The following is a 26225-nucleotide window of genomic DNA, read 5'->3' on the forward strand; positions in this document are numbered from 1 at the left end:
GACTGGGAGGAACGACCTACCTGATCTCTGAGCGCTGGAGGTCGACGGCAGGAGGAGCAGAGTGCAGCTCGAGCAGCAGCTGAAGCAAAAATCTACCATCAGTCATTAGGTTGGTTTAAAGAGAATCGTGGATCCCAGCAGCAGGTGGGGCTCCATCAGTGAGGTCAGGTCACATTGTCATTGTTGTAGTTTGAAGTTTGTCTGCCCTCAGCACACATACTGTGTGTCTGTTGGGCCAGTAATATGTGTAATACTATAAAAGCTGAGTTTGTGAATGAGTCAGAATTTGTGGGTTTGTTGCTGATTTGAGTCCGAACTGCAGTTTAAACCTGGTGAGAAGAACAAAGAAAAGTAGAAAAAGAGCCTGAAAAACTCTTATCAGGGGATCTGCAGCTGCAGGTGAGGCGAGCTCGAGAAACTGTCAAGAAATGCAGCTGGTGGGAGAGGCAGTGTTTAACAAATAACAACCTTGAGATGGTGACAGCGTGGTCGAATGATGCTCCACCCAAGAGATCAATGCAAACATCCACCAGCCTCCAAAGCAGCAATGAGAGATAAACGAACTCCATGAGACTCTGGACCTGTGTGGTTCTTCTTGTCACTGCCTCGTTAACACGAGAGAAGAAGAATGAGGACGTCTTCTGTGCTCAGATGTTGTGTTGTGTGTATCAAAGAGCCATGTAGGGGTCAGCAGAGGTGGGAAGTAATGAAGTACAAATACTTTATTACTGTACTTAAGTAGAATTTTCTGGTATCTGTACTTAAGTATTTATTTTTTGGACTACTTTTTACTTTCTACTCCTTACATTATCAAAACTCGTCTCTTTAGGCTCAGCAGTATCATTTCTATGTGATTTCTGTTATGTAAGCTGCTATAAGTAACTTGTTGGCCTATAATATGTGAACCACATCTCACATGTATCCCTCATGAATGATATAAAATCATCTTGAGACACAAACGACATTCACATCACGAGAAACTGGAATCAAACAGACTTATATGTGTTCTTTATCTTTAGGTACAACGACGCCGTTTATTGGCACTGGGAGCAGCGCCGGTGTCTGTCTGTGGTATCAGCTTCGAGCGGGGCTGCAGAAGAAGCATGAAGGGAGAAACGTTTCTATCAGCTCAACAAACATGTGAAATCACAGAAAAGTGTTCGCCCAGGGCACCAGACAGGCCGGGACCCCGCTGGGTAGAATCGCCCTTCAACTTTTTTTTTACTTTCTTACTTACATTTCGGTACTTTTTCACTTTGACATGAGTAAAAAAGTTGCTTCAGTACTTTAACTTTTACTGGAGTATTTTTTACCACAGGTATCTGTGTGTCGTTAGAAAGTCTCGTCGGTTATGATCTGGGGACGGAAAGAGGATTTCCGTTTGGAGGAGGCGGAGGGAGTAAAAAGGTCAAGCTGTTCACAGATGTTGAGGAGACGCGGACAGTACCGGTACTTTTGGTTTTACTGCGTGAAAGGAGCAGAGCGCAGGTAAGCGAACACTGATAATACTAAAGGAAAGCTTTAGTGGGGTCGTTGGTGTGTGGCCTCAGCTTCACACGGTTAACTGGTAATAATGTAACAGCGCGTTTGTAACAGTGACTTTCTGATGTGTAATTAAACAACATTCATTACTTTGACGATGAGCTACGAGATCACATGTAGTGAAAGGCCTGTTGGGATGAACTTGTAATAAAATACATGTTTGGACTTGAGTGAGCAGAGAGCTCCGAGTCATCTCAGCAAAACTTTATTATTTACTTTTCGCTACTTCCTCTTTCTGTGCGTACGGCCCAATCACGTATTCGGTACGTTCATCAGCCGGTGCGGACTTTACAGCAGTTTCGACATCGCGGTACTGAACTGTACTGCCTGGGCTCTTTTGTTTAAGCCGAGGGAGACAAGACACCTCTGCCCAGCGTCCTGCTCGCAATCGGTCAGTCTCTGGACAACAAACCCCGACTGTACCGGGGAGACAGAACGAAGGACTCAGGCAAGAAAAGGGGAGGAGTGTGTGCTTCATGGTTAAGTCTTTGTGGGCTATGCATGTGTGTATCTTAAAAACGCACTGCACTCAGACCCTCCAGCTGCTGACCTTCAGTTAAACTCTCCTTCAGCTGTTTACATCCCCCCACGTGGTGATAAAGCTATGGCTATGGACGACCTGTATGACGTCATCAGAGGACTTGATTACAAAAATCCTGAAGCTGCCTTTATTGTGTTGGGAGACTTTAACAGAGCCAACATGAAGAAACGTCCCTACAGCAGTGATCAAACACTGGATCACTGCTACAAACCCCTCCCCCGTCCAGCTTTGGCAGAGCATTGTCCCATACTGCTGCTGCCTGCATACAGACAGAGGCTTAAACAGGACAAAACAGTTTCCAGGGTCATTTACAGATGGGACAGTGAGGCTGAGGGCATCTTACAGGCCTGCTTTGAGACAGCTGACTGGCAGGTATTTGAGAATGCTGCTGATCGCAACATCAGTAAATTCATAGACTCTGTTATAGGCTATACTGGAAACAAGCATGCAGCGTTCAGTCCACCGTGTCTCTTGCAGATGAGCTCAACAAATTCTGCACTCGTTTTGATGCAGAAAACATAAAGCAGGTCCTTTTCTCTCAGGCAGGCAGTGAGGCTGTAACCTTAATACTGTGGGGATAAACAAAAAGTATTTTACCAGCATAATATAATCTGCAGTATGAGCATTGCTTTAACAATATAACAGATAGCTTTAAGATGGCCTTAAGATGTTTATGATGATGTTAACTTTGTATTTCAGGGGCAGTTATAACTATTTTATACATATTGCATATCTGTGCTTATTTGAGTTGATGTTCAGGTTCATTAATGGTTTTGAGCTTCATCTAGTGAGAGTGTCTAGGTGATTCATGCTGAGGGAAAACTAGAACATAGAAGGAATTGCAATACATGCTTACAAAACACTTATATCAGTTTATTTTATTATCTTTTATATGTTTATATTCTTGTATTAAGGTTTTAGTAGAGGTTCTTGGTTAAAACATTTATTTAGTAGAAGACATACACATAGTCTCAGTGAGCTTCTGGTCTGGTAAAAGGTCAGAAGTGCAACAGGTGAATTGAGAAAGAGCATTTGAGGATGAGACACAGACAGTAGGTGAAGAGGTGACACAAAGAGCATGTGAGGTCAACACACACACACACACTTTAAATTAGATTTATTTAGAAGAAGAGGTTAGTTATGTTTGGCTGTAACTGCAAAATTGTCTCGGCAAGAAAGAGGAACAATTCATTTTAAGATAAGAACGGAAAGTACCAAGCCATGAAAATAGATGATTTTCTAGGTGAAAAGTCATGAGGATGTTGATCTGATCTATGTATAAAATGTATCTGTGACGTATGAAGGGGCGTCGGTAAATAAACCCTGATGTTATAAAATAATTGTTTGTGCTTTAGTAAGTCGAAGATCAATTGCTGTGTTCAGTGATCTTCCCACATGTGAATTAAAATCTTCGTTTGACTTCACCCGGCCGGACCAGTGTGGTTATTTTTCGATCACCTCTTGTACCCTTTCTCAATTCTTGAATCTTAACATCTGGGGGCTTCGTCCGGTGGTTGAGTAAGGGGAAAAAAGTGGAGGTGTGAGCGGTGGTCCGAGGTGGTCAGACGGGCAGACTTGGCCAGTGGTCAAAAGTGAGTGGACGCACGCCGGCGCATCATATTTAAAAAAGGTAAGACACTACCTGTTGAATTATTTCCAAAGTGTGTCAAATTGGGCTGTGAAAATTAAAAGTCTACTCACTGAAATTACTGGTGCATGTCTGTTTTGATTTTGATTTTGATGAAAATTTCATGAGTTGAAGCAGTTAGAGTTCTGCTAAGAAGAAATGAAAGCAGTAAAGTCTGCTAAAGCAGTTTGAGTCTGCCAGGAAAAAGTTTAAATATTGGGTTGAAGTCCCAAAGAAATTGAGTTAGAGTCTCAAGTAGTTTGGTAGGGAATTGGTTATTGTGTTGGTTAGAGTCCAAATTTGGTCATAAGAGTGGACCTGAGCGGTCATTTTGTGAGTTGGAGTCTCCATTTGACCACTAGGTTGCACCTACTTCAGTTATACACTTGTTTCGGGTGTTGATTGTTGTTTCAAAATATTATAAATTATTCTAGAACGGCAGTTCGAGTCTGCTAGGAAGCGCAGAGCCCGGAGGTTACGCTCCCTCCTTGTCGTGGACGCGCGACATTGACCTCTCGGCGAAGAGGGTTAGTTCAGTGTGGTTTAGCTGTGGGGTACAGGGCATCCCGGAATTAAGCTAGGAGTTAGAGTCTCCTTACCGTTTGCAACGGTATCTGCGCTTTTTTGGCCAGCAGAAGTGGTCTTCGGGCGTGTAACTTTAACTTAACACTTCGGGGTAAGCCTTGGCTGTGAAATGCCAAAAATAGAGCTTCAGGCAAAGTTTGGGTTGGTTGACGCTTTTAAATTGAGTTAGGGATTTTAGAAATGAGGCCAGAAACAGTTAAAGTCTTGATACTGGTTAATTGATCGCAAAAAACGGTTATGTTAAATTTGTCGAAATTCGATAGGTGTTAAAAGGTTTAAAATCTGTGCAGTTGTAAATATAAGACGTCTCTGTATTAAAAAAGATCTCTGTGGGTCGAGCCAGCAATGCACTGACTGCCTGCTGCTATTCTTAGATGAAGAGTGTGTGTGCATGCAAATGAGGCAGCTGATGCAGAGCGCATGAGAGGACTATGCTTTCGGTTTTGTGTGTCATTCAGCTCTATAACTATTGTTTGCAAATGTGGATAAATGTCTGCAATTAAAATGCTGGCTTAGTAAATAACAACATTGTAAATATATGAATGGTGACAGCGTTTCAAAATAGAATATAAGAATTGTTTGTGTTTAAAACCAACGTTTAGGTAAAGAAGATTTAAGGTGGATTTGAAGGCATAAACAAAAAATAAAAGGGTTACAGTCTGCAAGGGTTGTTAATTCATGAGCTGACTGGATGCAGAGTAAGTGGAGTGGTCATCCTGAGAGGATTGAATGATGCTCTAACTCTGTGGTCAAGTCAGACATAGGCTTTAAGCAACCATGAGCCACTAATAAGCGTGACAAATTAATGAGTATGTGTAAATTGAACTTGTTAAATAGTTTTGATAGGAGTAACTCAATGAGCACGCAATAAAGTGGACTTTTTAGGGGCAGTTTATCACTGACACCATAAAAAGCAACTTAATTAGTAGTTTAATAACAAATTGTAAAGATAACCTTTGTTATTTGAAGAGAGAGAGAAAATTCAGGTTACATATAGTGAATAAATAAGGAAATGTTAATCTCTGCGTCATTCCACACTGAAATTTCAATTGTAGGGGATCGTTTGGAGGTGAATTGTGTAGGACACGGGGAGACAGAAGAATCTCCCCATGAGTTTTCAGTGTGCATAGAAATTGAGGAGGCTGAACTGGAAGCCTGCCTGGGTCGTTGTTTTCGTTTATTTGAGGGTTTGCTGGAAGTTTGTGAAAACGACCACCTTGATATGTGGGAGCCTTCTCGGGCAGCGATTTTTTTGTTAGACCTGTGGCAGGCTGTGCAACATGGAGAAAGCTTTGACATAATGTCATAAAGGTGATTTCTTGGTTCTAGACTTATTAGTACGGGACAAGTTGAGGGACCCTTGAGGGTGTGTTGCTGTAAAGTATATAAGGGACGCGCAGCGCTGTTAATGGGTTTAAAATAAATGAAAAAACACTAATCCGAGGAACTATTGGAGAGGTAAGTATACGGAGGTGAGCGCGTTGCGCATAAGGGTTGCTGGTGTCATATATTAACACTTTGAGGGCGAATAATTTTGATTGAGTGTCAACGCTTGAGAACGCGAGGACAGCGTCTAAAGTGCTGGGTTAAACTTTGTGTATCACCGAGCAGGGGAAGACGAGCCAGTGGTTGCGAGAACAGCGAGACGAAGACTGAAACCGAAAGTTAAGCGTGTCTGGGTGACCTAGACCAAGAAGGTGGAGTCGACCAACGTCATTGGAAGAGGTAAGTCTGTGTTTCAGAGAATGGCTGACAGCTCGAGTGCGACACCTAGTGGGAAAAGGGGATGCAAACCTTTGAAGGATCAGCTTGAACAGCTTAAGAAAGCTATTCGTTTGGCTTCACCTGGAGCATTAAAAGCAGCAGAGAAAGAGTGCCAAGCGATGGAGGTTGAGGTAAGCAAACTTATTACATCTCAACAGAAAGGGCTGGGTGATAAAATAGCTCTGAGCCTGGTGTTAAAAACTGAGGGAGAGAGATGTGAACAGAAATTGAAACAATTTGAAGAGGAGTCCAAGGGACATTCAGTGAACAGGAAAGCCAGAGGAGAAATTAAGGATCTAAAAGAAACTCATGCCAGGTGCTGTAAGTGGCTGCTCCTGTGGAGGGCAGCCTCTTCCTGGATGACTGAGGAGGAGGATGACACAGGAAAATCAGGAGACATGGTGAGTATAATGGAGTCTTTGAAACATCTGAAGGAGGAAAATAAAAAGCTAGAGGACCAAGTGAAGGACTTGACTCCGAAGGTAGAAGAGGCTAATAGGTATTACACACCGAAATTATATCCTTGGGCTGAATTGGCACGTTGTGCACCACCACCACCATATGTCATGCCTGTAATGACCCTTGGAGGGGGACAAGTTCGTGGTCCTGATGGACAGACTGGAGTTGTCCTTGGCGGAATAGCAGATGTTGAATATACTACTACTCCCCTGAATATCCCCGAAGAAGGGATAAGGGCAGTGGAATGTCAGTCCCAAGATATGGGAGGGAGAATGACAGCCTCAGCTGCAGATGAAGGCTCGACCTTGCCTCCCAGTTCGGTGGAGAGTGGAAACATCATACGGGCCGAAGTGTCTACAGTGGAACAGCCAAAGCAGGACGGGGAGGCCAAAAGGACCCCTAGAATGAAGGACAAAATACCACAAGGAGTGATAACCAAGGGAGAACATTGGGAAGGAGAAGTGTATGGACAAATGCATGAGCCCCCACGTGCGTTAATAGAGGCATTAACAGCATTGGAGGTTATAAAGCAGAGAGTAATGCAGGGAGGGCCAGAAGAGGAGAATGAAGACCGTGCGACGTCATCAGAAGAAGAGGACGATAAGGAGGACGAAGATGGAGGACCTGAGCCCCAACCAAGTACAAGCCTAATTTTGAGGAAAAGAAGTGTGAAGAGAGACCAAGCACAGAGACAGCCCATATTTAGGAGCTCAAAGGGAAAAGGAAAGTCGAGGAAGGGTAGAAAAGTGAGTTTTGAACAAGGTGCTCCTGACCCTGGTTTAAATCTGCCTCTAATAGCAGGTCCAAAGAACGAACCAGTTTATCGCGCCTATAAGGTGAGAGATTTGGAAGCATTGGTTAAACAACTTCCACCAATAACTGAGGGAGGAGCTAGCTGGTTGAGAAAGCTGGGCGCGCTGACCGAAGGAGAAGAATTAGCGCTGGGCGATTTTCGCGCTTTGGCCGGACGTTGTATGCTGGGTGGTGGGTTAGCAGATGTAGAGCAGATAGCTCAAACAACCAGATATGCAAATGACCTACAATACCATGAGGTGCAGAATGACTTAGCAGATGCAGTCCGGGAGAAGTATCCAACTCCTAATTCTGGAGCCATTCCAAAAATTATTTGGGATCCCAAAAACACACCCAGAGAGTTTTTAGCTAAAGCAAAGGAACAATGGTTGTTAGAAACAGGAATACATCCGGGGAAGGAGGGTGAAAGTAGAGCGTGGTTTCGTTCGGCGGTGCTGGCAGGGCTGCCCAATCAGGTTGCAGTTGATTTGGAAAAGAACCCAGATTTTGCCGTTGCAGACTCGGTGCAGTGGGAGAGACATGTGACCCACAGACTTCAGCAGGAACAGGATTTGGCAAACAAACAAAAGAAAGAGTTGGAGGAGGCACAGGCGCAGCTGGTAAAGATACAACTGACGGAGGCGAGAAACAAGGCAGGTGACAGAAAGAAAGAGGATAAAGAGAGCGCAAGGAAAATAATGGTGGCAAGGTCTCAGCCCGATCCTGTGCCTGACTGGCCAGATCAGGATCCGGGTCTCTACCCTGATGACCGTTGGCCCGCCAATGCACCAAGGCAGCGTCAACCAGTAGGGAATTGGGGGACCGGTGGACCGCAGAGAGGGCGTGGTGGATCCGTGAGGGGAGGACAAAGGGCTCGGAATCCAGGGAATCCTAACAATGTGTCTTGGACTGCCTGTTACAGCTGTGGAGCAGAAGGACACTGGTCCCGAGAATGCCCTGAATCGCAGCGAAATTATCAGAGGCGAGGCTATCAATCCCAGGCACGAGGAGGCCCAAGACAAAGAGCTGCTTACAGGGGAGCATATCAAGCTCCAAACCCGAATGCAGCACCAGCCGCCCAGTACCCAGTAGCTGACTGGGGCTGGGAGAGGGAGCAATACTGACGGAGCCCGGAGAAACTGAACAGCGTGGGGGCGGCAGAACCCATGCTGTCAATGACCGTGGAAGGCACTGAATTGCCCTTCCTGGTGGACACTGGAGCAACATACTCAACTTTGAAAGACACACCAGACAGTGCAACACTCTCCTGTCACACAGTTAATGTGGTAGGCTTTTCCGGGATTCCAATGACACTGCCATTGACAGATCCAGCATTGACACAGCTGGGAAAACAGACTTTGAAACACCAATATGTGGTGTCCTCACAGGTGCCTGCAAATCTCATGGGCAGGGACCTGCTTGTGAAACTGGGAGCCACAATCATGTGCTCACCAGATGGACTGATTGTTACTCTGCCTGGAGGAAAAGAATTCCCGTGTCTGGGTTCACCTTCAAAGACTCAATATTTAGTCCAGAACTCTGAACAACCCACTGCCGAAATCTACTGGGGGAGGCTAGTGGAAGAAGGCATTCTGAGACATTATCAGCTGTGGAAACCCTGGATAATGAGCCTGGCCGTCTATTCCCCCCCGCGAGATCCTTTCCACGTTACACTCTTTTATGATAGGGAAGATAACGATATCTATCGGGAACAGTTCCAGTCTGATCTTGAGGGACAGACGTGGAATGTGCAAACACATAACATTTATGTTGGACCAGAAGGTGTGGCCGCGGCTGTGAAATTTACTGATGAACAACTGCCTTGGTACAATGTGGGAGAGGATTCAGCCCCTCACATTACATTGGCGGTCCACGAGGGTCATGGGCCAAGAGATCTGGGACCAATGGTCAAGCGGGCGCTGGACGACGCATGCTGGCAAAGCACCCAAATTCCAAATGTCTGGTATGCACCAAAATGTAAAATATATCGCATTACTTGTTTGTCTAACGATGCAGTGATCTTAGAACATAAAGAAATCTCCAGAATACATGGCAGGGAAAGAATGGATCATCCTGATGCAGTAGCTGAGCTCTCAAAATTGCCTGGTACTTTGTGGTCCGCAGGGCCCACAGATGTAGGTCTAGCTAACTGTTCGCCTGTCCTGTTCCAGCTGAAGTCTGACATACCAATTAACAGACCACAATATAAGCACAAAACTGAAGCAGAAGAAGGTATAGCTGAAACCATTGAAGGACTGTGGAAGGCAGGAGTGCTTGAGCCCTCATGGTCATTTTGGAACACACCTATTTTGCCAGTGGAAAAACATGGGACAGGGAAGTACCGTATGGCACATGATTTGAGAGCAATAAATGCCATGCTGAGGACTGACACTGTGCCTGTACCAAATCCCTACACGGCTCTGACCGAAATCACTGGGGACCAAAAGTGGTTCACATGTATTGACCTGGCGAATGCATTCTTTTGTCTCCCACTGCACGAGTCACTCAGAGACATTTTCTCATTCACATACAGAGGCCGCAAATTTAGGTACACACGCCTACCACAAGGCTTTGCACTCTCACCAGGAATTTTTAATCAGGTGTTGAAAGAGGCATTGTCCCCATGTCAACTGCCAGGGGGCTGTACATTGATACAGTATGTTGATGATCTTCTTATTGCAGCCCCGTCAGCAGCGGCCTGTACGGCAGCATCGCTCGTGGTGTTGAACAGATTGGCGGAGTGTGGCTTCAAAGTGAGCAAAGAAAAACTGCAGTTGGTCCGGCCAGAGGTAACATTTCTGGGCCGGGTGATAGCACACAGATCAGTGGGGTTAATGAACACACACAGAGACCAAATTCTGACACATCCAAAACCAAGAACTGTGAAGGAGTTGCTTTCCTTTCTTGGCTTGACAGGTTACAGCAGGCAGTTCATTCCGAATTATGCGGGTAAAACGGCCCCTTTAAGGGACATGATCAAGAAAGTTGGTGTTCGAAATCTGAAGGCTGAATTGCCTTGGACGCCGGACACAGAGACAGCGTTCATTTCACTAAAACAGGATTTGTCAAGAGCCACAGATCTGGCCACACCTAACTATGATGAGGCATTTTACCTTGATGTTTCAGAAACAAAGGGAGTTGTGAATGGTGTGTTGTTTCAGAAAAAAGGGGGAGGTAGGGATGTACTTATGTATGTCAGCATAAGATTAAATTCAACAGAAGCAAGGCATCCCACATGCACACAACACGCAGCAGGAGTAGCAAAGATAATTCAGAAAACAGCACATATAGTGAGGGAACACCCACTGAAAGTGCTTACTACACACAGTGTAGTGGCCTATGTGAACTCACAGGCATTCACAATGACTCCACTGACGCAACAAAGGTTGAGCAAAATTTTAGAGGCGCCAAATTTGATATTCACACATGAAGGAATAAATATGGCAGACCTAATGGGGTCAGGAGAACCACATGACTGTATTAAGAAAGCCCAGGTTGAAGGAAAAATCAGGGAAGACCTGAAGGCAGAGCCCATATACGGAGCTGAGGATTGGTTCACAGATGGATGCTGCCACAGAGATGAAGAAGGATTGAAAGCGGGCTATGCAGTAGTCTGTAGAGTAGGAACTGAGTTTCAGGTGAAAGAAGCAGGAAAAATTGAGGGACAACAGTCGGCCCAGAGAGCTGAAGTGATAGCCCTAACTCGAGCCCTGAGGTTGGCTAAAAACATGAGAGTGAACATCTACACTGACTCAGCATATGCGTTTGGAGCAGCTCATGTGGAACTGGCTCAGTGGAAGAGAGCCGGGTTCAGGACGGCCACTAATGCACCCATCTGTCACAAAAAGGAAATGGAGGAACTAGAAAAGGCCTTGGAGGACCCAGACGAGGTAAGTATTATAAAATGCAAAGGCCACTCACAAGCAGACAGTATGGTGGCAAGAGGAAATCAGAAAGCTGACGAAGCCGCAAAGGAAGCAGCGGGCTACAAAGGACAGAGACAACTGGTGCAGGTAACCCCAGAAGAGGAGGTTAGCACTAACAGCATGGAAGAAGTTAGAAAGGCTCAGGAGGAGACATCCCCAGAGGAAAAGGGGGTGTGGGAAAACAAAGGAGCCTGGCAAGATGGCGGTTTGTGGAGGGGGCCAGATGGGCGTCCCGCTTTAACGGCCAAAATGGCGGAACAAAAGGTGAATGAGGCTCACGGGCTCGGTCACGTGGGAGTGAAACAGATGGAGAGAAATTTGTGCCGATGGTGGCATCCTGATTTGAGAAGGATGATACTGGAAAAGGCCAGAACGTGCCTAATTTGTGGGGCACACAACCCAAAGCCAGCAGTAAAACCTGAAGCTGGTAAGTTTCTCATGCCAGAAAGGCCAGGAGAAGAGGTTGTGATTGATTATACCGACATGATTGATACAGGCCCAGGTGGGGTGAGGTATTTGTTGGTGTGTGTGGATGTTCTGACTGGATGGCCCGAAGCATGGGCGACCAAATGTGAAGATGCGAAAAGTGTGATTAAGTGCTTAATCAATCATTACATTCCAAGGCATGGGTTTCCCAAGAGAATTAGGTCAGACAATGGTACTCACTTTAAGAACAAAGATTTGCAAGAGGTAGAGAGGATGTTGGGAGTGCAACATAAGTTCGGGACGGTCTATCATCCTCAATCTCAAGGAAAGGTAGAGAGGATGAACCTAAATTTGAAAAACAAGTTGGCTAAAATTTGTGCGCAGACAGGGCTAAATTGGGTCGCAGCCCTGCCCATTGCTTTGATGACCATAAGATGTTCTGTTAACCAATCCACAGGTTTCACCCCTTATGAGCTGCTGACTGGGAGACAGTTTCCAGCACCCTGGACAGTGGTCCCGGTGGAGCAGCCCAGGACAAGCAACAGGTCTCATGCAGAATATTTTAATGAGTTGAAAGCTCTTGTGTCCAGCTTTACAAAACAGGTCACTTGTGAGAGACCCACGGGGAACGGAGAGGTCCCGGACGCAAAGGCAGTGTGGCTGAAGGTCATTAAGCGAAAGTGGAAGGAGCCCCGCTGGACTGGTCCGTATGAGGTGATCGCCCGGACGGCTACAGCAGTCCAGCTGAAAGGGAAAGGCGACACCTGGTACCATTGGTCGCAGTGTGCACCCGCACACGAGAGCTTGGTGGAGGAAAATTCGTCGTCAAGGAACGCAGGTGTCAAGGAACAGAGGCAGAATAAACCTCTTCACCTGTGTAACGGGCCGACCAGTAGTCTACCTGGAAGGCCGAAGAAAGAAGAGCAGCCTAGGAGGAGATCGCCGCGCCTACAAAAAGGAGTGGTAACAAATTGAGAGTTTGAAAAGGGGTGGTTCAAATAAAAAGGAGGAAAACAGAAACAAAGTTTTAAAATTTATGCTAAGTACAAATATACATAACACAATGCCATCCCGCGAACCGGAGATTCGTGAGGAAAGAGGACTGATTAAAATGTTGCTTGTGATTGTTAGTTTGATGACTGTGATGATATTGATAATGGCCCTATGTTTGCTTGTTTATATTTTGCAGGGAGGCCCCCGCGAACTGTCTGAACACTGGGGCCAGCTGAATCCAGCACTAAAAGAGAAATCGTTTATTGAAACAGGGCTAAAAAGGAGATCAAAGCGCGAGGTCTCGGGTAAAAGAGATGAGTGCCTGAGCACATATGGCGGTTTAGAGTTGAACTATGTTAATGGGTCCACAACTTCATTCACCTTTGACTTATGCGATGTTTTAAAGTGTGAAGGAGCAGATACTAGTTGGAGAGGATATAATGTGTGGGTTTGTTGGGATTATGCAGTAAGTACACATTGTGAAAGAGGGAGTAGGCCCTTTGCAAACTGGTGTCGGAACTGGAATCAGGTAAAGGGTTACACTGGGGAAAATGGGGAAACGTCAGGACAAGGGTCAGAGAACGTGTTAAAACTCCAAAGAGATTATAGTCCATCTAAGAATCCTTTGACTATGTCGCTGGGCAACTGGCGGCGTAAAAACTCTTTGTATTTAGTCTTAGGTGTGGAGACTGTGGGAACTGACCCGAAGGGGTTAATTAAAATTAACTTTCTTGAAAAGGCCAATCCCGTAAATCCCGTAGAGCCAGTTAGAGAAGAAAAGGAAATACACATGATTAACAACCAAATAAACGCTGTTGTAAATTCTACGGGAAAAAGGGGAAATGGGCCGTCATATGTGGTACCAGAGGAACAGGAACTAAAGGATAGACGAGTCCTGGCGGTGGACTACACCAGACTGAAGCCTCAGGATTTAATTGAGCGCGCCACTGGGTTCAGTGACAGTAATCTCTGGCTGGACTGGATGGCTCTAAATGCTAGGGAACAAGAGGTATCCAATTGTGTTGCTTGTGCCTCTGCTAGACCACGGTTGTTCACAGAGCCCGCTCCACTCCATCCGGAGGACAAGTGGGGTTATGATTGCATGTTGCGAATGACTAGAGGAGCGGTGAGTACTGGAGACTGTACTGTGTTATCCAGTTTGTTTCCTCCAGTTGATAAGCGGACAAAGGTAGGACCATTTTTGCCGAAAAAAGGTAATTATACTTGTTTTAAGTTCTCCACAGATAAAGTAATATATAACGTGGGGGAAATCGACCCAAGTTGGTGCGCTGTTACCCAGACGGGAAGAACCACAAACAATGTAAGTGATCCCAACACTTTAATTGGGACTTGGGCTAGAAGTGGACTTTATTATTATTGTGGGCACAAGACTCTTTTGGCTCGTGTTCCTCTGGGAAGTGTGGGGACGTGCGCGATGGTCAGACTAGGAGCACCTCTTATGCTAATTGGAAATCAGGTAAAAAACATTCCACAGCACAACACACGCACATTGGCAGCTAGGCGGAAGAGACATATCCTGTCCAAAAGCGGGATTGAGGGAACACATGCTTATGACCCTAGGCTGAACTCGCCAACCTGGATTGACTCAATAGGGGTCCCCAGAGGAGTTCCGAATGAATATAAACTCGTAGATCAAATAGCTGCGGGTTTTGAGAATCTTCCAATAATTTCTGCTCTTTTTCCAGTGACCCCGAACAAAAATGTAGACAGAATTAATTATGTTCACTATAATTTGCTGAGGCTCTCTAACCTTACCAGAGACGGGATGGAAGGGTTAGCGGAGCAGATGGGTCCGACCTCATTAATGGGAGTCCAAAATAGAATGGCCCTTGATATGTTATTGGCGGAAAAAGGAGGGGTCTGTGCGATGTTCGGAGATCAGTGTTGTACTTTTATCCCGAATAACACTGCTCCAGATGGCTCGGTGACGCGAGCCTTGGAGGGGCTAAAGAGTCTCTCTAGGACCATGCATGACCACTCGGGAATTGACAACCCGCTGGAGAGCTGGATGACCTCAGTGTTCGGAAGGTGGAAGGGGCTTGTTCTGTCCATTATGTTGTCTCTATCTGTATTGGTGGGTATTTTGGTGACTTGTGGTTGTTGTCTCATTCCTTGTGCCCGAAGGTTGGTAGAGAAAGTGATTGTAAAGGCAGTGGACCCTGGGGCAGTGGCCCCTATGTCCATGATGCCGATGATGGATCTGGAGGTAGCCGAGTGGACTGTGGAGTGAACAACAACCTATGTATCGACCTCTGGGGTGTCAGAGGTCGAAAGGGGGATTGTGGGGATAAACAAAAAGTATTTTACCAGCATAATATAATCTGCAGTATGAGCATTGCTTTAACAATATAACAGATAGCTTTAAGATGGCCTTAAGATGTTTATGATGATGTTAACTTTGTATTTCAGGGGCAGTTATAACTATTTTATACATATTGCATATCTGTGCTTATTTGAGTTGATGTTCAGGTTCATTAATGGTTTTGAGCTTCATCTAGTGAGAGTGTCTAGGTGATTCATGCTGAGGGAAAACTAGAACATAGAAGGAATTGCAATACATGCTTACAAAACACTTATATCAGTTTATTTTATTATCTTTTATATGTTTATATTCTTGTATTAAGGTTTTAGTAGAGGTTCTTGGTTAAAACATTTATTTAGTAGAAGACATACACATAGTCTCAGTGAGCTTCTGGTCTGGTAAAAGGTCAGAAGTGCAACAGGTGAATTGAGAAAGAGCATTTGAGGATGAGACACAGACAGTAGGTGAAGAGGTGACACAAAGAGCATGTGAGGTCAACACACACACACACACTTTAAATTAGATTTATTTAGAAGAAGAGGTTAGTTATGTTTGGCTGTAACTGCAAAATTGTCTCGGCAAGAAAGAGGAACAATTCATTTTAAGATAAGAACGGAAAGTACCAAGCCATGAAAATAGATGATTTTCTAGGTGAAAAGTCATGAGGATGTTGATCTGATCTATGTATAAAATGTATCTGTGACGTATGAAGGGGCGTCGGTAAATAAACCCTGATGTTATAAAATAATTGTTTGTGCTTTAGTAAGTCGAAGATCAATTGCTGTGTTCAGTGATCTTCCCACATGTGAATTAAAATCTTCGTTTGACTTCACCCGGCCGGACCAGTGTGGTTATTTTTCGATCACCTCTTGTACCCTTTCTCAATTCTTGAATCTTAACAATACTCGAAATAGAAGATGTGAGATGGTCTTTCCAAAAGGTCAACCCAAAAGTTGCCTCGAAGCTCGTCGACCTCGGGCTGGAAACGTCTCTCCTGAACTGTGGGTGGTGAGAGTTGGTAAGCACACCTCCTCAACACCTATTTTAAACACAGGGTCGTGTGCTTAGCCCCCTCCTGTGTTCCCTGTTCACACACGACTGTGTTGCTAAACATAAGTGCAACACCATCATCAAGTTTGTGGATGACAAAACCATCATAGGCCTCATCACAGACAACGAAGAGACGGCCTGTAGTGGAGGTGATGGCGCTGTACAAGTGGTGTCTGGATAATAACCTGTCTCTCAATGTCAGCAAAACAAAGGAAATGATAGTGGACTACTGGAAACGACCAGTCGGGGAACACCAGCCCATCCACACCAACGGTGTCAAGGTCCAAAGGGTCAGCAACTTCAAATTCCTTGGAGTAAATGTCACCGAGGACTTCTCCTGGACCTTCCACACGGACACTGCAATCATGAAAGCTCATCAGCGACTCTACTTCCTGAGGAAGCTGAAGAAGTTTGTCATGAACGCCAACATCACCTCAAATTTCTACAGGTGTGCGATCGAGAGTTTGCTGACGAACTGCTTTACAGTTTGATACAGAAGCTGCTCTGCCAGCAGCCGCAAATCACTACAGAGGGTGGTGAAGGCACACACACACACACACACACACACACACACACACACACACACACACACACACACACACACACACACACACACACACACACACACACACACACTTCATTTCTTATCATACTGTCTGTGTTTCCAGCTTCATCAAAGAGGAAAGTCTTCAGCCTAATCATCAAACTTAGAAAGCACGTCTGCCTCCTGGATCCAGCTGCGACAAAGCTCTCAGGCTCCTGTATGTGAGTTCCTATAATTAGTAATCACCCCTGGGTGCTTTAAGAAATCTTGTCCCGTGACTCACACCCAGTGCTGATCATGCTGATTACAACAGTGTGTTATTGTGTGTGTGTGTTCAAAGATGAACTTTTATTTCCAGATAACCAGCCGATGACACTGCCTGACTTATACTGAGCTGTCAGAGCTGCTCTCCACATCAGCAGAGTGACACTGACGGTCTGGACGGTCTGTTTGATCGACATCATCCAAATCGGATCATGCAGAGACAAGGAAACGTCAAAAAACAAAAACATTATAAAGCGAGGCATTTAAAGCTGAATGATTTGAAACAGGAAGCTCAAGATACTCATTTGTACAAGAAGTACCTCTACAAAGACGACATCCCTCCGTACCCCGGACCTGGAGAGGTTTCACTTGAGTTTCATGTGTCTCGGCTGAAACACGACACATACAGATTAGAAGAGATCAAGAATGACGGAGGCTTCAAGGATCCAAAGAGCGGCTCAGAGGATCCAGACAGACTGTCCCTGGTGTGGTGGAGTCTGGCTGTGGCACCAGAGGAGATCCAATCAGCTGAGAGGAGGCTCCTGGAGGAGGCCTTCCCAAACTGGACTGAGGAGCAGGCCCGGCGGAAGCAGGGCTTCCTGGTGGACTTTGCCTCGTCTCCAGCCTTCAGTGAGAAGTCCAGGTATGGATCATACCGCTTCACCTTCACAGTGGAGGAGGTGCTGGAGGCCTACAGCAAGCAGGTACGGACTCCTTCACTGTAAATTAACATTAATTAGCTCAATGAAGATTTTTAAACTTGATTTTGTCAGTGTAGCCCCTCAGACTGAAAAAGCTCCCTGACTCCTTCATGTAATCAATGATTTTCTGTTTTAGCTGGTCAGCTTCACCTCAGTGGAACATTTTGTGTATTATGTGTTTGGCTGAGACGTCTGTACAACGTCCCGGCTCACTGATGAAGCCCGGTGTAGCTGGTGTGAGTCTGTCATCAAAACATGGTTTTTTTTCCAGTATTGCTCCGGCCGCCCGCCCGTCATGCGTGTTCTCAGGACTTCCCTGTACAGACAGGAAGTGATGTATGCTGTGCTGGTCCACAGCTCAGCCAATGACGGGCTCTTCGCTGAGTATCCCATGCTGAATGACCCTCCGAACACCATCTGTGCTTACAGGGACGGACGCTTCACCTGGAGGCCCGAGGCCATGTGTGAGACACACAAGTAAGAAACAGATGTTACACACACACACACACACACACACACACACTCAGACAACATTTGGTGGATGTTCCTGATCCTTTAACACTGTCAGCTGATTCAGACGCTGCTTCCTCTCAGATATGTGCTTTTACAAAGACGTGACAAAAACCTGATGGAAGCTTGGGGGCTGATTCAGGATCCACAGTTTTATGTTTGGGACCACGTCGCCATCGCCCTGCATGTGGAGGGAGGACAGGTACCTTCACTGCTCCTCCTCCTCACACACCTGCAGAAACATCAGCAACATTATTGTGTTTAATCATCGTAAAGCTGGAGGAAGCTTTTTGATTCTTGTCTTTCTGAGTTTTTGGTCTTTGTGTGTTTCTGCCAGAGCTGGTGTGTTTGGAGGTTTGATGAATAAATGAACATGTTTACTGTAAATAAACTAAACGTTTCAGTTGTGTTTTTGTAGGTTTTTTGTGTAAAACTGTTGCTCGTCTTTTTCTCTCTGTTCATTTTCTTTTCCAGGTGCTGAAGTTTGATTCTGATGATCTGAGAAAGAACCTCACGTTCTGCGAGTGTGACGCTGTGACAGTCACACCTAATTCTGACTTTCAACATTACCAGGATGCTCAAAGCCTCGTCACTCGTTTGTGGCCACTGAAGAAGGAGGTTTCACTCCAGCAGAGAATCAGAGGTAATAAATCAATAATCAATAACAGGCTGACTTCCTGCTTCACCTCCTGACACAGCCGATGAGCTGTGAGCTGTAAACGTCTCCTGATTAACCTTCTTCATCAACAGGCTCTACAGAGTGAGGCTGTCTGTGGAGTTTCTCCACCTTTATTCTCCTTTTCCTGAGCGACTGCAGCATCACCGGCTGCACAGTGAACCACGGTGGAGGTTACACAGAAGGCAGCAGCCGAGAGGAACGAACACAGAAAAACTCTTTGATGTGACTTTTTTATTCCATTAGTTTATTAAAGGTTTATTACATGAATTTCCAAAGTGCACAGCAAAAGACCAAAGACAGATAAAACATAAACATGTGATCATGTGTTTCACTGCACTCGGTCCTGTCTGTGTGTGATGTGTTCATGTGACTGAATCAAAGACTAATTACTTTGTACACACAAAAAGTGGACAATAAAGTTGTTTTGGATATTTTGTATTTTGGGTGTTTTCCGTGGTGTTCAGGTGTCTTCACTGCTCCTCCTCCTCACTCTTCACACACCTGAAGCTTTTCACATCAGATCATTTGTTGCTGTCTTTGTTAAATCAGTCCAACGTGTCACTAAAAGTGCTTCGAACGACCATCTACTCCTGATTCTGAAGAGAGGTGAAGCACATCAGCAGAGTGTCTGACAGATGACATTCAACTAAAATGAAAATAAATCTGTAACCTGAAAAGGAACCCAGAGGAAACTGTTCCCAATCTTTCATTTAAACCATCATTTATTTCAAAAATAAATACAGTGGCTTGTAAAAGTATTCGGCCCCCTTGAACTTTCCCACATTTGGTCACATTACAGCCACAAACATGAATCAGTTTTATTGGAATTCCACGTGAAAGAAACACAAAGTGGTGCACACGTGAGAAGTGGAACGAAAATCATACATGATTCCAACATTTTTTACAAATAAATAACTGCAAAGTGGGGTGTGCGTAATTATTCAGCCCCCTTTGGTCTGAGTGCAGTTGCCCATAGACATCGCAGTCCAAAGAACACAGCAGACAGGTCAGGGATAAACTTATTGAGACATTTAAAGCAGGCTTAGGCTACAAAAAGATTTCCCAAGCCTTGAACATCCCACGGAGCACTGTTCAAGCGATCCTTCAGAAATGGAAGGAGTATGGCACAACTGTAAACCTACCAAGACAACCACCTAAACTCAGGCCGAACAAGGAGAGCGCTGATCAGAAATAATAATAATAATAATGGATACTTTATTGATCCCCATGGGGAAATTACTTGTTTTTCTCTGCATTTGACCCATTCACCCAGTGAAGCAGTGGGCAGCCCACTAAGCAGGCGCCCGGGGAGCAGTGTGTAGGGACGGTACCTTGCTCAGGGGTACCTCAGGGTAGCCGTTAAGTGGATTCGAACCGCCGACCTTCCGATCATGGGGCGACCACTTTACCTACTGAGCTATCCCTGCCAGAGGCAAGAGGCCCATGGTGACTCTGGACGAGCTGCAGAGATCTACAGCTCAGGTGGGGGAATCTGTCCATAGGACAACTATTAGTCGTGCACTGCACAAAGTTGGCCTTTATGGAAGAGTGGCAAGAAGAAAGCCATTGTTAACAGGAAACCATAAGAAGTCCCGTTTGCAGTTTGCCACAAGCCATGTGGGGGACACAGCAAACATGTGGAGGAAGCTGCTCTGGTCAGATGAGACCAACATGCAAAACGCTGTGTGTGAAAACTAACACTGCTCATCACTCTGAACACACCATCCCCACTGTCAGATATGGTGGTGGCAGCATCATGCTCTGGGGGGGCTTCTCTTCAGCAGGGACAGGGAAGCTGGTCAGAGTTGATGGGAAGATGGATGGAGCCAAATACAGGGCAATCTTGGAAGAAAACCTCTTGGAGTCTGCAAAAGACTTGAGACTGGGGCGGAGGTTCACCTTCCAGCAGGACAACGACCCTAAACATAAAGCCAGGGCACCAATGGGATGGTTTAAAACAAAACATATCCATGTGTTAGAACGGCCCAGTCAAAGTCCAGATCTAAATCCAATCCAGAATCTGTGGCAAGATCTGAAAACTGCTGTTCACAAACGCTGTCCATCTAATCTGACTGAGCTGGAGCTGTTGTGCAAAGAAGAATGGGCAAAGATTTCAGTCTGTAGATGTGCAAAGCTGGTAGAGACAGACCCTAAAAGACTGGCAGCTGGACCTGCAGCAAAAGCTGGTTCTACAAAGTATCAACTCAGGGGCTGAATAATTACACACACCCCACTTTGCAGTTATTTATTTCTAAAAAATGTTGGAATCATGTCTGATTTTGGTTCGTCTTCTCACGTGTGCACCACTTTGTGTTGGTCTTTCACCTGGAATTCCAATAAAACTGATTCATGTTTGTGGCTGTAATGTGACAAAATGTGGGAAAGTTCAAGGGGGCCGAATACTTTAGCAAGCCACTGTATAAAACAAAAAACGTTCCTCCTTCAGGTCGTCTTTTTCACTGGAGCTAAGGAGCCAAGCTACTACTGAACTACAACCAAAAATAACTGAATGTAAATATGAGGAAACCAACACAAAATACTTCTAAAAAGGCACAAAACTGCAAAAAAACTACAGCAACATAAGACTGAAACAGAAACGTTAAGGAACAGAAACTGAAAGTGCAAAACTCCTGATCTGTCCAGGATCATGATCATCTGTTAGGTCAGCGTTTCCTGACCGCACAGGTTTAATATTGCTGACTGCAGATTTCGTTCATCTCACAGGCTCCTACGTCTGCTTGAATGTGCTTTTAAGACCAGGCAAACGATCAATATCAGATGACCTGATTGATGTGACGTGAAGGAAGCTTTTAAAACTGTGACAGAGCTTTGCTGCAGAAACACAGAGCACTGCCAACGAGGCGGCTGAAGGAAGTCACGCAGCTGAGAGGAAAGCGGTCTGCAGCAGAACATCAGCAGAGACAAAGTAAAAGGCGAACATGGACAGCAATCCTGCTTCACCCTGTGAGTAATTTATAACTTTTATTGTTGTATAAGAAATCTCAGGTTCATATAAAGTTTTTATAAGGAGAATATGAGGTTTTGTATTCATTACATTGATGAATTCATTGTTTTCAGGCAGCTGATTTCTCTTTGTGAATGTGTGAATGTGTGTGTGTGGTGCTAAAACTGCTCTCTCTCATTCTGTTCTATGGTTGTTTCACTTTCCTGTTACAGCCAAATGTGCTGTAACACATTTTAAACAAATGCAAGTGAATTCAACACTGAAAAGCTTTTGTGACAACAAAGCATAAAATCCGACAGTTAACAACCAAATGAACTGTATTTAGACAGCGTTAAAATGAAAACTCTTTCATGTATTGGTGAAAATTTCAGGGAGTTTTTATTCAGACTGAAGCTGCTCCACCATTACAACCAGTGAGTAGATCTCACAAAAACAGACGACCTGAACATTAAAAGTCAATTTATTTGTTGCTGTGTGAAGGTGTGTGTTACGTGCAGTGTTGTAATGTGTCAGAGGACCTGTATGTGTAAAACCCTGCTTTACTCAGCACTCGTTGGTCGGACCAGAGAAAAAATAAAAACTGTCTTGGCTGCATCTCGGAAGGCTGCAGCGGATTGATGCTGACAAAATCTTCGTCCTTAACAGGAAGAAACCTCCATCAGAACCAGGCTCAGGGAGGGGCGCCCACGTGCCGTGAGCGGTTGGAGTTGAGTGGAGGAAGACAGGACAAAGACACGCTGTAGAAGAGAGCCAGAGATCAATAATAAGAAATGATTAAATGCAGAGAGGTGCATAAACATTTGTGTCCCTCCCCTCAGAGGGCGGCCCCTCCATGAGGCTGAGCTCACTGCTGAACAGAAAGTGTTCTGTCTGCGTGTTATCAGCTACCGACTCATGCAGGAAAGTCCTGATATCAGTGAAAGGAGTAGAAAAGGGGTGTCAAACTCAAATACACAGTGGGCCAAAATTCAAAACTGGAACAAAGTCGCGGGCTAACATTGATATTTATTGAAATATATTTATTCCTCCTGATATAAGAATGAATCTTTTCTTATGGACACGTTTTGCTGAAAAACTGAATATGGAACAAGCAAAGCTTAATACTAAACAATATATATATTAGCTGTATAATACCAGTAAGCCAGCTCTGATAGTAATTTGGTATGGCTTCGCGGGCCAAATGTAATTAGGCTGCAGGCCAAATTTGGCCCGCGGGCCAGAGTTTGACACCTATGGAGTAGAAGGAGACGTGAAACAGCTGGGCTTATAAAACTGCTGCGTCATCTGTGTAGCAGTGATATCATTTCATGCTGATGAATAATGCCACTCAGAGGTGTGATTACCAGTGTTGGTCAAGTTACTTGGAAAAAGTAATCAGTAACTGATTACTGATTACTTCCCCCCAAAAGTAATCAGATTACAGTAACGCGTTAAAAGTTACGCGTTGAAAAAAGTAATCAGATGCCTCTCGGCCTGGGGCTCGGTCGCTCTGGCGCTGCTGGCTGCCGGCAGAGCTCACGGGCGCGTCACTGCAACTCCCCCTGGCTTCTGCTCCGCGGCTGCTGAGTGAGCCCTCATCTGGGACTCTCCTCAGCTCTTACTGGGACAGTGGCGCAGCTGCCCCTCTGTGGGTCTTCCATGGTCTCTTGTGTTCTGGGGGCCTCTGGATGTCTGGAGTTTTGATCTCCTCCATACCTGCTTCATACCCTGGAGGACGGGGCTGTGGCTCCCCCACACTCCCTAGCAGATCGTTACATGGAGAAACCTTTGGAATGCAAGCATGCTGATCCACACAGGTATGCACACAGGTGTACACACGGGTATTCACAGACGCGGACTAAAGCTTTCTTGGCTGCTGCCTCAAAGCACACTGTGCACTGTCTATCTTGCGTGCTGCACAATATCGTTTATTATTTAGTATCTACTGATATCTACTGCTAGCTAGTTTATTGTGATGGTGCTGTTTTTTCTTATTATGTTGCTCTTTGTTGTTTGCTTTCTCCTGTTTTTTTTCTCCATACAGGTGACCCAGGAGTTTTTTTTTGTTTGTTTGTTTGTTTTTTTCTTTCTTCCCCCCTTCTCACCGTCTCTTCTCCCCTTTGGTTTTCTCTCTCTCCCTCTCTTTCTTTCATTCTTTCCCCCTGTCCTATCCCCCAGTCATGTCTGTCCCGTTTGTAGCAACTGAAAATAAAATAAATTCATAATTATAATAGAGGTCAATCAAATGGACCAATATGGCAAGGCCATGATGATCCACTTGGTAAAATAAATCCGCTTGGCATCTTTCTTGGCCTCAAGACAACAATTCTGATGCTAAAGATCCAAACGGGACAAAAAAAAAAGAAAAAAAAGAAAAAAAAAAGAAAAAGAAAAAAGTAATCAGATTACAGTAACGCATTACTTGTAACGCGTTACTGTAATCTGAAATTGAAAAAAGTAATCAGATTATAGTAACGCATTACTTGTAACACGTTACTGTAATCTGATTACTTTTTTCAACGCGTTACAAGTAATGCGTTACTGCCCATCTCTGGTGATTACTAATAAAGTGGATGTGGAATGCTTCTCTTTGGAAAACCTCATCGATGACATGTTGATCTTCTTCAGCAGATGCAGCAGACGAACGTCTCAGGATCGTGATGGTTGGGAAAACTGGAGCTGGGAAGAGTGCAGCAGGAAACATCATCATAGAAAGAAGAGTTTTTAAATCCACTTCGGCTTCGTCTTCAGTAACAGCAGAGTGTCAGAAGGAAACATCAGAGTTTGGGGGTCAAGCACTGGGTGTAGTTGATACTCCAGGTCTGTTTGATACCAAACTATCTCAAGAGCAGGTGGTGAAAGAGATCAGTAAGTGCATCTCCTTTGCTGCTCCTGGTCCTCACGTGTTCCTGGTTGTGATCCAACCAAACAGATTCACCAAAGAAGAACAAGAAACAGTGAAAGTCATTCAGAAGATATTCGGAGATGAAGCGTCACGCTACACTATGGCCTTGTTCACCCACGGAGACGATCTGGAAGCAGATGAAGTCAGTGTAGAAGATTTAATTGATGGAAATAAAGAACTCAATGACTTCATCAGTCAGTGTGAGGGAGGATATCATGTTTTTAACAACAGACAAAAGGATTCCTCTCAGGTCAAGGAGCTGCTGGAGAAGATCAACACAATGGTCCAGAGAAACGGAGGAAGCTGCTACAGCAAAGAGATGTTTGAAGAAGCTGAGAAAGCAATAAAAGCAGAAATGGATCGACTCCTGGAAGAAAATCCAGAGATGTCAGAAGAAGAAGCCAGAAGACGGGCAGAAAGAGAAAACGAGTTCATTAGGGCTTGTTTGGAAGGGGCGATCATTGGAAGCATCTTAGGCCCACTGGGAGCAGCACTGGGAGCAGGACTGGCAGCTGCAGGTGTAGCACTGAAAAATAAATGTGTCACACAGTGAAGGTGAAGAATGAAGGTTCATAATCTACGTATTTCCACCTCAGAGTTGGTATGCAGACGACTCAGCACTATACTCAAAATTAACTCAGTGGAATAGAACAGAAATATATCCCACTATTATAAATACACAGCAGTATATGGCCACATCAGACCTATAATGGAATAATTCTAGTTAACCCTCACATGTAGATTTAGGTGGTCAGAACTTCACTGCATGGTTTTGCACAGCTATGCATGTTTAGATGGCTGAGAATAAAAGAGGAGCTGAGATGTCCCAGAGTTGACTGTGAACTGTGGTGTTTGATGTGTGTCTGTTCTGCTGTGCGTAGTAACAAATACTTTGACCACAGCTCTTTGCAGACTTTATTTATGTTTTAATTCCACGACAGAATGCAAACAGCTTGTTGATTGGATGAGAATCTTGGAGCTGCACGAGCAAAATGTAACTATGTTCACTAATAAAGGTCATGTTTACTGTGTGTTTCCATTTATGCATAAATCAATACACTTGTGATGTAAATGAGTATAGTAATGTTAATGTAGTCCTGTTGCATACTGAATACTGCATGCTGCGTTGTTCATGGCTGCATGAGAGCGAGGCTCTCCTGCTGGTACAGCAGACATTACTGTCTCTTCATGCTGGAGGTGGGACATAAATTCCCACTGTGGGCGAGCCGTCACTCTGACCAGCTGCTGCTGAATGTGTTCCTTGTGTTTGGACCACACAGTGTGTACGAACAATAAAGCTTTGCAAAATTCTCAACACTGTGTTTATTACTAAAGTCATAGCTTATCTCGTTCCAGCGGCGGGTCTGTGCTAGACAGACCAATGAGTGGGACATGGAGGTACTGTAGGTGGGCACAGTAGTAACAGAAAGTCTGCTTGAAATTTCTATGTTAAGTCATATATATATACACTGTAAAAAAATATTCCGTAGAAAAACAAAAAATGTCCTGGTAATTTTCTGCCAGTACATTTTCTGTTTTTTTACGGAGGTTTGACGGACCTTTCTGTAAATGATAAAACGGAAAATTCTGTAGATTTACAGTATACTCTCTGTACTATTTACGGACATTTCCTTCAGCTATAAAACAGAA

At 44.8% G+C, this 26225-nt stretch overlaps 2 protein-coding genes across 7 annotated transcripts; both read left to right on the top strand.

Moving 5' to 3' along the window:
- The first annotated feature begins 1335 nt into the window (after positions 1-1335).
- LOC101468413 (uncharacterized) lies at positions 1336-19164 on the top strand. 5 transcript variants are annotated; one of them, XM_014413636.4, is made up of 7 exons: positions 1336-1488; positions 16697-16793; positions 16931-17540; positions 17809-18014; positions 18132-18249; positions 18522-18690; positions 18798-19164. In XM_014413636.4, exons 3-7 carry the CDS (start codon positions 17049-17051, stop codon positions 18809-18811), a joined length of 999 nt encoding a protein of 332 aa, XP_014269122.1. In that variant the 5' UTR covers positions 1336-1488; positions 16697-16793; positions 16931-17048; the 3' UTR covers positions 18812-19164. The 5 variants fall into 5 exon arrangements, with proteins under 5 accessions (XP_014269122.1, XP_014269121.1, XP_076745560.1 ...); XM_014413635.4 differs by having other exon boundaries at positions 16697-16789; XM_076889445.1 differs by lacking the exon at positions 1336-1488 and adding an exon at positions 15893-15996.
- Positions 19165-21417: 2253 nt separating this feature from the next.
- On the top strand, positions 21418-25874 carry LOC112435381 (GTPase IMAP family member 9-like). 2 transcript variants are annotated; one of them, XM_076888806.1, is made up of 2 exons: positions 21418-21690; positions 24299-25874. In XM_076888806.1, exons 1-2 carry the CDS (start codon positions 21666-21668, stop codon positions 25126-25128), a joined length of 855 nt encoding a protein of 284 aa, XP_076744921.1. In that variant the 5' UTR covers positions 21418-21665; the 3' UTR covers positions 25129-25874. The 2 variants fall into 2 exon arrangements, with proteins under 2 accessions (XP_076744921.1, XP_024659625.2); XM_024803857.2 differs by having other exon boundaries at positions 24302-25874.
- The last annotated feature ends 351 nt before the right edge of the window (positions 25875-26225 follow it).

This window comes from Maylandia zebra, linkage group LG10 (assembly GCF_041146795.1).
Source record: "Maylandia zebra isolate NMK-2024a linkage group LG10, Mzebra_GT3a, whole genome shotgun sequence".
Taxonomy (NCBI): Eukaryota; Metazoa; Chordata; class Actinopteri; order Cichliformes; family Cichlidae; genus Maylandia; species Maylandia zebra.